The sequence below is a fragment of the Sarcophilus harrisii genome, chromosome 4, assembly GCF_902635505.1.
Source record: "Sarcophilus harrisii chromosome 4, mSarHar1.11, whole genome shotgun sequence".
NCBI classification, from domain to species: Eukaryota; Metazoa; Chordata; class Mammalia; order Dasyuromorphia; family Dasyuridae; genus Sarcophilus; species Sarcophilus harrisii.
Window position 1 is genome coordinate 436,003,486 of NC_045429.1, and position 11,204 is coordinate 436,014,689.

Here is an 11,204-nt window from a genome sequence, read left to right on the forward strand (position 1 = left end):
AGGGCAGAGGCCCTCTCCCCACCCCCCCCTCCCCACCCCCACCCCCCATACAGCGGCGCCCACAGACGGCAGGGAGGCCAGGAATGTTTCTATCCCTTTAAACAAAAACCCAGACAGCCCCAGCCCGGGGGGCCTGAGCTTCGCAAAGCCCGGGATCACCTAGAGATCTAGCACAGAAAGCATTGTGCTGACAGCGAGAGGCGGACGGGTTATATAAAGGGCGGCTCCGGGCCAACCTGGTACCAGATGGAGACCCAGGCCGTGCAGAGGGAGCTCGGTGAGTGGGGCCCGCCGGCCTTGTCCCCCAGGCCCAGCCCGGCTCCCGGGCGGTGGGGAGGAGGAGACGGGCCGCAGGGACCTGCTGCTGGGGGAGAGCTGGGCCTGGCGTCCCCAGCGCCACAAGAGCCCCTGGGAGAGGGAGGCAGAGCTAGAGAGGGACTACGACCCTGCAGGGGTAGAAGGATCCTCCATCCAGAAAAGTGGAGGGGGTGTTTGAGAAGTTTGGGGGAAGAAGCGGAGGGGTAATGTCGGGAAGTTACCCCTCTGCCGGGGGCTGTCGGGAAATGTGGTTTGACTTGGAAGCATGGACTTTTTGTCCAAAAAGCAGGAAGAAATCTCATTCATTTTACAGAAAACAGAGGCAACAGGATGCTGAGCTTAGTGTCAGGAAGATTAGGATTTATATATGCTTACTTGCTGTATGTCCCTAGGCAAGTCACTTAACCTGTCTGCCTCAGTTTCCAAATCTGCAAATTGGGGACAATTAATAACCCCTACCTTCAACATTCACTTTTTTTTTTTTTTTTTTTTTTTTTTTTTTTTTTGGCTGAGGCAATTGTGGCTTAGGGACTTGCCCAGGGTCACACAGCTAGGAAGTATTAAGTGTCTGAGATCACACTTGAACTCAGCTCCTCCCGATTTCAGGGCTGGTGCTCTATCCACTGCACCTCCTAGCTGCCCCAATAAGCCCTACCTTAACGGGTTGTTTTGAGGGTTAAATGAAGCAATTTTGGGGAAGCCCTTTGAAAATCATGAAACATTATAGATGTGCTGGTTCTTATTATTAATAGCATTTATGTAGTGCCCACTGCATGCGAGGCATTTTATAACTATTATTTTAGTCGATGTTTACAATAACCCTGGGAGGTAGCTGCTGTTATTAAGTCTGGGGAAACTGAGGCAGACGGAATTTAAGTGACTTGCCCAAGATCCTAGAGCTGGAGATTTTAACTCAGGTCCAACGCTTGCTCTGCTGTGCCACCAGTTAGCCGCTTATAACTGGCCAAGCCCAGAGTGCCACTGAGGGCCTGAGCTGGGTGGAAAAGTCGGGTTCCCTGCCCCTCGGCCGGCATTCTTCACCCCCTTTGAATCCCTGCCTCGGCCCTAAAGCCGCTCTCCATCCTAGCAAGGGGGGGCCGGAAATAAAGCTTCCCAGGACAGAGTCCCAGAGTCGGCCAGTGAAGGACCGCTGGCTCAGTTCCCTTCTGATCCCTCCCCCCTCCAGCTGCCTCAGCCGATCAGCTTCAGGCTCTGGAATGAGTCAGCTCCCTTGGGCAGGTTCCTCCTGGCCAGCTCCAGGTCCTGGGGTGGAAAGGTTTCCTCTCGCTCATCCCCAGGTCAGTCAAGCCAGTACTGGAAAGTTTCCGAGTGAACTTTACCAGGAAACTTCCCCCAAAGGGAAAATACCCCCAAAAAGATTGTCCTGGCTCTCACTCTAGTGTTACCGGGCTGAAACTGCTTACTGCTCACTCAACAAGCATTTATTAAGCACCTACTGTATACCAGGCATTGTGTTAAACTCTGGGGGTACAAAGAAAGTCAAAGCAGTCCCTGCTTTCCACGGGTTCACAAGGGTGACCAACCACATAACTGTACGGGTATGCAGAGGAAGCTGAAGGTGATTCAGAGGAAGGGCCCAGCAGTGAGGGCTCAGGAAAGGGAGGGGAAAAGCAGAGATGAGGAGGGGGAGCACTCCAGGGATGGGGGAACAGCCAGGGCAAAGAGAGAAATGGGAGATAGGGGCGTCATGCAAGGGAACAGAGTCACTGCATCAGCAAGCTTGTAGAGCTTGTGGGTCAGCCGTTCTACTTCTGTATTATTTACTTATTTACTCCCTGGGAGGGAAGAAAGTGGGAGGTGAGTCAGAAAGATCTGATACCTATTAGCAGTGACTGTGCTCTAGTCATTTGACATTTGTGAACTTCAGTTACCTGTAAAAAGGTAAGGGGGTGAGGATTGTATTAGATGGACTCATTCCATGATCCTCTGGTCCTAGGCTGACTACCCTGTAATAGAAAGCAGGGGATTTGAAGTTTGAGGACCCAGGTTTGAATCCAAGCTCTGCCATGTTCCATTTGCATGATCTTGGACGGGTCTACTTGGCGGCTCTGAGACTCATTTCTAAAATGAGGGGGCGAGCTAGAAGATCTCCGAGGTGTCTTCCATGAGTCTGAGGGCCAGGACTAGGTTTGAATCCTAGCTGTACTACTTCCTATCTATATGATCTTGGACCCATTTCACCCTGAGCAAGTCACTTAATTTTTCAGCCACAGATTCTTCATCTGTAAAATGAAGGGAAGGGAGGTACACTCAGTGACCTTCAGTTTCCCTTGCAACTATAAATCTATAAAGCAATTCATAATTGGGTCTCCTACTTACAACCTCTTCTCTTTCTTTTTTCTTCCTTTCCTGCTTTCTTTCTTTCTTTCTTTCTTTCCTGCTTTCTTTTTTCTTCCTTCTTTCCTTCCTTTCTTCCTTTTTTCTTTCCTTCCTTCCACAATTGGGATTAAGTGACTTGACCAGGATCCCACAGCTAGTAAGTGTCTGAGCCTATTTCTTTCAAATGGATTTGGAAATGGCTCCTTGGGGAAAATGCAAAGATGACTGATGTGTCCTGAGCCCAATAACCAGCTTCCCCTGACTTAGAAAACCAAGCCCTGTCTACTTTCCTAGAATTTTGAGGCTAAAGATCGGGGACCTCCTCTCATCTACCTTTCCTCCTCCCGACTAAGGAGGCCCTTCCTGAGAATCGCTGATTTACAAATGGATTAAGAAGATGTTTCCACCAGCTAAGACAGGCTGGATCTGTCCATGTAGCTCCTTTTTAATTCAACCCCTTCATTTTATAAATGAAGAAGCTGGGACCCAGGAAGATGGAACAGTGTTCCCGTATTGTACAGCTCGTTAAATATTGAAGCAGGCTCATAAAGTCAGTTCAGAGTGGAGGCCCACTCCCAGAGGCCATTTAGTCCATTTCCTTCCTTCTGCAGAGGCCAAAGGACACAAGATGACTCAGATCACATAGGTGTTAATTGTTGGAAAAACAGGATTCAAACCCAGGTTTTTAAAGAACTTTTAAAGAACCAAGACTATCCCACCCATTGTACAAATGCCGCCCCATATGAGCCTTCCAACAACCTTGTGACATAGGTACTTAATGTTATTATTATCTTCATGCTCTCGATGGAGGAAACTGAGGCTCAGAGAGGCAACATGTTGGAGGTAGGATTTGAATCCAGGTTCTTCCTGATACCAAGTCCAGCACTCTTCCTGCTTGGCTCACTGTCTGCAGCGTACAGGGCACTGGGTTCTCATCCCAGCACTGCCACTGATCGCCGAGTCCCTTCATCCATAAGATTACTGGGTTGGATCAGAGCTCCTGGGTCTTCATCTTGCATTTCTGGATTCTTTAGTTTCAACTGAGGCCGCAAATGTCATTGTAAGAATTCTGTCTGTTAGCTCATAGCAATTTTTCCTCTCCTCCTCCTGGAGAAAGAGAGTCATGTGTGAATCAGGGATGGAGCTCTGGGCTTGCAAGACAGGAGCCTCATTTGTCTCAAGCAGGACCCCAGAAGTGACTTTTGCTTTCTCTTGCAGAAACAGTGCCAGCTAATAGGATGGCTCAGACAAACCCTCTACCTGGGCCTCTAGGGCCTTGGAAGGTAAGCCTGGGGATGGAAAACCAGGGAATGGATTTCTGTTCACTGTGGGGAAAGGAAATGAGGGGAGGCGGGGTCTCAGAGGCTGGGAGAGAGTCCCAGGGCAGGTGGCGTGGCCCAGAGTTAACTGGTGAATTCTGCCAGGCAGTTGCAGTTGATAGAAGTTGGCTAGCCACAGCGGTGCAGAAAAGCAAGGACTTAATGGTGAGACTGTGCCATCCACCAGAAGCTTTGGACCTTCAGCAAAACCCAAAGCAGTTGATTTATAACAAAATAAATACCTCCATGGCAAGGAGAGTGGGATTCCCTGGCATTCAAGAAAGGAAATGTTTTAGAAAGTCATGTTAATGTGTTGGACTGCCTGCCATCTGGGAGGGGAAGGGGGGAAGGAGGGGAAAATTTGGAACAAAAGGCTTCGCAAGGGTCAATATTGAAAGATTACCCATGCATGTGTTTTGTAAATAAAAAGCTTTAATTTAAAAAAAGAAAGTCATGTTAAAAATATGATTCTTTAGGCCTTTAAGCTAGCTGGCTTCTTGCCCCTAGCGGGGCTGCCCAAAGCCCATGGCTACATATGAGGCAAGACTCAGGAATTCTCTGCTTTTTTGGAGATAAAATTCTAAAGGCTGTGGGCAGGGTGGGGGATCCTGGGAGTATTTGGGACATATTGCCCCATTGAGGAGTTATCTTTAAAAGAAAATATTGTCAAAGGGAGACTGAGATGTGGAGCCACGGACAGGGGAAGGGACTCTGCTGTCTCCTCTAAAAGAGCTCTCCCTCCAATCAGGGTCCCTGCTCCTTTGCTTCCATTCCATTCCTTGGCGCCTGCCCTTGCTGCCTCTGGATCAGGTGTCCCTGAGAGTCCCCACTTTCAATCCTTCTCTCAAGGGCTCTCAAGGAACCTGTTACATGACTCCCTCTGGGGGTCACCAGGACTGATGTCCTTATTTATCATTAAAGCCCACTAGATAAAATAAAGGAATCTAAAACTTTCTGGACTACTTTGGGCTAACCCCCCCCCAAAAAAAAACACAAAAACCTTTCTTTCCGGTGCCTGGGAGCACCAGGGCTAGCAGAGAGCCCCTTATCTGAGTTTCCCACTTGACAAACGTCTTCCTTCTCATCCTGGATTCTTTGTGTCTCAGGTAACCATCTATGACCAGGAGAACTTCCAGGGCAAGAGGGTGGAGTTCACGGGCCCCTGCCCCAACGTCTCCGAGTGCAGCTTTGACAACATTCGCTCCCTGAAGGTGGAATGTGGCGCGTGAGTATCCAGCAGCCCAGTGATTCCACCCAAAGACCTCCTCTGGATGTCCCCAGAGCCAGCCCATCCCCAGGACAATAAGATGGGCGAGGGAAGGGCCAGTGGCTTTGGGAGAAAGGGCTTCCCATCTCTTGGGCGCTCCTGGGATAGGCACTGTTGCTCCATGATAGCCCCTCTCTTCCAGGGTTATTACGAGGATGAAATCAATGTCTGGCACAGAGAGGGTGGTTAGTAAATACTTGTTTCTTTTTCCTGCTTTCCTCCTCTCTCTCCCTTCCTTCCTTTTTTCCTTCCTCCCCTCTCTCTGTCACCTCTCCCTTCCTCCCTATCTCCCCTAGAGATCCTCTCTCCAAAGTGAGAGACAGGTCACGTTCCATTTTGCTGGGGCAAAAACCCAGTCACAGAATTAGAGATTTTTTCACCAGAACCCTGAGAGGAAGTGGGGAAAATGGGCTTGATAATGCCGGGAGATTAAAGAAGCAAGTGTACCACAGAAAGGTGAGGACAGAACAACCAGATCACTGCCACCGGAGCTGTCCCATTACACAGTCATCCTTCAGTTCCTTTTCCTCTCCTTCCACCTTTTACCCCACAGGTGAGGCTCTTCGATACCTGAGGGGCCTAATACAGTTGTGGGCTTTTTGCAAAGCCCCATCCTTGGTAGGAGGTGATGGCCCCCCAAGTTCTCTGCCTCTCCTGATACAGTTGTGGGCTTTTTGCAAAGCCCCATCCTTGGTAGGAGGTGATGGCCCCCCCGAGTTCTCTGCCTCAGATCATTCCTAGTTTTGTGCTGGCATAGAAAGTCCCTTACTCTCTCCCAGATTGGATGATAATAACAATAACTAGCATTTTAACATCTGCAAAGAACTATAGGTGCTTACGTGTGTATACTCATTTGATCTTCACAACACCCTGGAAGGTAGGTGCTATTATTGTGCCCGTTTTATAAAGGAGAAAACTGAGTCTCTTTTTAGATCCAGGGTCTTAGGGCCTCATATTTGCTGAAGTGTCTGTGGTAGGATTCGAAAGCTGATTCTTCTTTTTGCACCCTATTTGAGAGACCACTTTGCAAAGGCAGATTTTTCCCCCTGGAAGTTCTCCCGTTAATCCAGCCTCACTGGGGTGGCTTGGGGGTGGGACACTATGTGTGCCCTAGCTCCTGGGGACCCAGGACAGCAGGGCAGGGCGTGGCTGGCCACAGGTGCCTGGGTCAGTGGCCGCTGCTGTTGAGACTGGCAGCCAGAGACCTCCCTGTCCTCTTGGGCTCAGAGAGCTCCCGCTCGCTGCCCAGGTCACAGAAAGCTGGAGGGTTCCCGACTCTCCACACGAAACTCCCGGTCTTTCAGGGCCCCCTTGTGGATGGTCAGCCTTTGTGTTCCGACCAGAAACTGGCCCTTTTCTCCTGTGCTGTCTCCTCACAGGTGGATAAAAGTCACGGCCCACTTTGTCATCCCACTTGAAAGACTGACAGCAGGGGAGACAGTGACTGGCTTACTGACGGATGCCAGAAGGAGAGCAGGAGGGAGTGTAGAGGGAAGAGCTAGAGAGTGGGTCAACTAATCATAATGAACACTTTTAGCACTTACATGTGCCAGGCTGGGCTAGGTGCTTTACAGGTATTTTATTTCATCCTCACAACAACCCCTGCCGGTAGAGGCTGTTATTATCCCCATTTTGCAGATGAAGAAATTGAGGAAGGCAGTTGTGACTTGCCCAGATTAGTATTAAAAACTCAAATATCACTGAAAGCTTCCTCCCTCCAGACCCTGGGCTCTATCCCTTGTGTCACCTAAGTGGAGCTTAAGTCACCAGCTGAGTGGAGAAGAGCCCAGAACTCTTGGAATTTTACTCCAGGACTCTGGATTTGGGTGATCCAAGGAACTGGATGACACCTAGAATTTCCCTTGGTTCTTCAGGCAAAGGCTGTGATCCCTCTGTATTGCAGCTAGTTAAAGGGCAGGGAGGGTGATGGAGCGGTCAAAGACAAAGCCGCCAGATTGTGGAACTGGAAGAGGGAAAAACAAGGTAGGTTCTCAAGTCAGAGCGTTCTTGGGGTCCTGGAGGGTCTCTTAGGTGACTGAAATAGCAGAAAGAACTTTCAATTTTGTCCGAGGCAAGTTTAAATCCCAGCTCCGGGTGACAAGGGGACGCCATAATGGATAGAGTGCTCCCCGAGTTCTCCCTGAGTTCAAATCCGGCCTCAGACACTTACTGTGTGACTCTGGGCAAGTCATTTAACCCTATTTGCCTCAGTTTCCTCATCTGTTAAATGAATTGGAGAAGAAAGTAGCAAACTTCTCCAGAATCTTTGCCAAGAAAATCCTCCCAAAATAGGATCACAAAAAGTTGGACAAACCTATCAGATATGTGGTCTTAAGTAATACATTTCAGGGACTCAGTTTATCTATTTAAAAAATCAGATTAGACTAGATGATCTCTAAGTCTAAGACTTAGTCATCTAGACTAAGATGAACTCTTCCACATCTAAATCTATGATTTGAGTTTTGATCAGGGGAAGACCAGTTTTTCAAGAAACTCTTAAGCATTTCATTGGAGTCCAGTAAGTTACCCAAACAACAAATAAACCAGAAATTCTCTCAATCACCCTTTCCCCATTTGGGTGCCCGGTGCCATCATGGCAAAGCTGTCTCTTAGATGAAATCATGTAAATTGTAAAAATGTGCATTATGACTATTTCTTGTTCCATGAGATAAGATCCTATGGCTGCTGCATCCTGGAGATCCATGGAGCAGTCAATCTCTTTTCATCTTTTTTTAATACCTGACTGGGCTCTGACTTGACTTGCCTCTCCACAGATGGGTGGGTTATGAACACACAAGCTTCTGTGGGCAGCAGTTTGTCCTGGAGAGGGGAGAATACCCACGCTGGGAAGCCTGGAGCGGGAGCAACGCCTACCACGTTGAGCGTCTCATGTCCTTTCGCCCAATCTGCTCCGCGGTGAGTAGCTTGAAGATCATGGTACGAGTGTGGAGGTTGCCAGGGGAAGAGTTGGGGAGGCTCCTTCTCCTCCAGGACAGTGCTCTCATTTGTCCCTGTTCTAGTGGCAGGTAAGGGTGACCTAGGTATGAAATGCCACCCAACCGGGTTACTTTTTCACCTTAAACACTTCAGAACAGATGGCTGGCAGCTGAGCCCACCGTGTGGTAAGGCAAAGAGGATGTTCCTCGGACAAATTATTCCCTTTGCTATCTTTGGGTACCATCTTGCTTGTTGCAAAAACAGGCCGAGTGATTGAAGTCGGTCAGGATGTGCCTCATTCTCTGCCCAGGCCTGTTTTGACCCCTAACATTTCCTTAACTTTCTGAGCACTAAGAGTTGTCCCACAACAGAACAGGCTGTTTTCTAAAGGTGTGGACTCTGTTACCAGAATAGACAAGGCAGGCTGGGCGGCCATAGGGTGTGGTAAAAGGGCTTCCTACCTTTGAAAGGATTCTCATTCTGAATAAACTCTCTGATTCATTTAAAAGGCAATGTGGTGTCATGAGTAGAGGAATTGCCTTGGCCTAAGAAAAACTCAAATTCAAATCCTGCTTCTGGCTGTGACCAGGAATAATCCACAATTTCTCAGTACCTCCCCTGAATCATACCACGAGTTCCTTTCTCTGGTGGAACCAGAGGTCTAGAGCATCAAAAAATAAATCATATAAGGATCTATGAAGCCCTCTCCAGTCCCAAAATACTAAGCAAGTAAAGGCTAATCTGGTCTTTTATTTCAACTAATTTAAAAGATAGTTTTTACAAAGAATTGAAAACAATTCTAGTTTTAGAGCAACTCGCAGATTCTCTTGTTCTTGGATTACAGAACCATAAGGAATCCAAGATCATGATCTTTGAGAAAGAAAACTTTATTGGCCGCCAGTGGGAGATATGCGATGACTACCCCTCCTTGCAGGCCATGGGCTGGTGCAACAATGAAGTTGGCTCCATGAAGATACAGTGTGGAGCGTAAGTGAGAAACGGGATTCAGGCCTCAGTGGACTCACACCCATGAGTGACTGTTTCTTTTTTAACTAATTTTTATCATTTACGATGGGGAATCTTTATGTGTATTTGGAGAGTATTGGACCGGAAGCCAGACGACCTCGATTCAAATCCCAGTCTTGCCATTTAGGATCTGCATGACAACTCCCTTTAGCTCCATGGGCCAGTTTCCTAAATTGGCAAAATGGGGAGGTTAAACAAGATGATCCCTGAAGCTTTTTTTGCAACTCAAATCCTGTGAGCATTGCTCACAGAAATGTCTTCATGGAGTCATATTACACTTACTCACCATTTTAGCACTAAAGCTGCCTAAAAATGCCTTTAATTTTTAACCTATTAATGGGGCTTTTGAGGTTCTGAGTTCCCTTTCTTATATCATATAAGCAATCATGTAGTTCCTCATTCATGTTCTAGTCCAAGTACAGCAAGTACTTTTCTGATATATAGGAAGAGGGGATACCAAAGCATTCTGGGGTGAGATCGGACTTCAGGACATCTGTGAATTAATGTTTCACAAAATCAACTACATTTCTTAGCTTGGGTTCTAGTAGGATTTCTAGTTGAGTCTCCAAGAAAGATCTGGCTTTCCTTCCATTTCAGTAATAAGGTGACTATTTGGGTTTTTCCAGATGGGTCTGCTACCAATATCCTGGATACCGTGGGTACCAGTATATCTTGGAGTGTGATCACCATGGAGGAGACTATAAGCATTGGAGAGAATGGGGCTCTCACGCCCAGACTTCCCAGATTCAGTCAATGCGCCGCATCCAGCAGTAAGGTTCCCTGAACCGAGGGAAGCTACCAGTAATCTGGTTTAGTAATCTAAAACCATTCTATTACTTGCTTTGAAAAGAATTAATGGGTTTCATTGTACTGCTCATAAGCCATCACTTTTGATTGTGAACTGCTAAAAATTCTCAATAAATGTCATTAAAAGAAAAAATAAAGACCAAAGTTTGCAGGGCTCAAGAGTTAGTTATAACCATCAAGGGTCCATTTCTATGAAGCCAAAGTGCTGAGTTTTAGACTTAAATGGGCTGTTGCCTTCACAGGCAAAAGCATTAATGGAAATGAATTCTACTATTTTAAAAGACATCTAATATCCTTTGTGTCAATTGTGACAACAGGGCAAAGCTTTGATCATTAATGCTTTGGCACTGACTTCCAAATGACTGTACGTCATTCCAGTAATATCCAAGAAATATCCCTCAACTGCTTTCCAAGAATTTGTAAAAGCAAGGTTCAAATGTCACCAAAGAAAATACATCTATATAGCAGCAAAGTGTTCAAGGAGATACAAGTGCAAGGAGTATCGATATAAAATTAGAAAACTCTGGCTAAAGAAAATGCACTGACTAAGCAGGCAGATTGACTTTGCAGGATTTACATGCCAATGGCACATAAATCAAAAAATCAAGACTAGGTAAGCTCAGCTATAAAGGAAGTGATTTTTCCCCTCTGTTCATTAAAAGATCCATCCTGTGTTCCTAGTACCCTGCTGTAACCCAAAATTATGAATTAGACCACAATGTCTTTTAGTTGCAGACTGCTTGGGAAAGCCCAATGGTCGCTACAGACCCACTTTTGGCTTCACTAGTACCGTGCTCTCACTGATGCACACTAATCTACTCTATTCATCCAACAAGAGAAATGACACTATTTTTCAGGATGGGTTAAATTTTGCACAGGGAAATGGCAGGTGGGGATGACAAGAACACATAATCAGCCAAGTGGCCTAAGTTTATTTTCTTCACTACTGTGAATGGTCTAAAGTCCAGGAGTTAGTCTTTTACCTGGATTAATTTAGTAGGACTGTGGGCATAGAAGGGAGATGATCTGTGCTTGCTCAATCTGGGCCTTCAAATCCTTTATCCTTTCACCTTGAAAAGGCCTAACAGCAAAGCCAATAATGCAGTCATTACTCATACTGTCCTCAGAAAGGGCTTTGACAAGCCAGCAAACAGAAAAGGGTCAAATGGAATACACAAACACTTCATAAA

General features: G+C 46.8%; 1 protein-coding gene across 1 annotated transcript; it reads left to right on the forward strand.

Annotated features, from left to right (window-relative positions):
* The first annotated feature begins 246 nt into the window (after window positions 1-246).
* CRYBA1 (crystallin beta A1) lies at window positions 247-9,984 on the forward strand. Its single transcript, XM_031969279.1, has 6 exons — window positions 247-277; window positions 3,877-3,941; window positions 5,084-5,202; window positions 8,019-8,160; window positions 9,026-9,168; window positions 9,834-9,984. The coding sequence occupies exons 1-6, from the start codon at window positions 247-249 to the stop codon at window positions 9,979-9,981; spliced, it is 648 nt and encodes a 215-aa protein (XP_031825139.1). The 3' UTR covers window positions 9,982-9,984.
* Window positions 9,985-11,204: the final 1,220 nt, after the last annotated feature.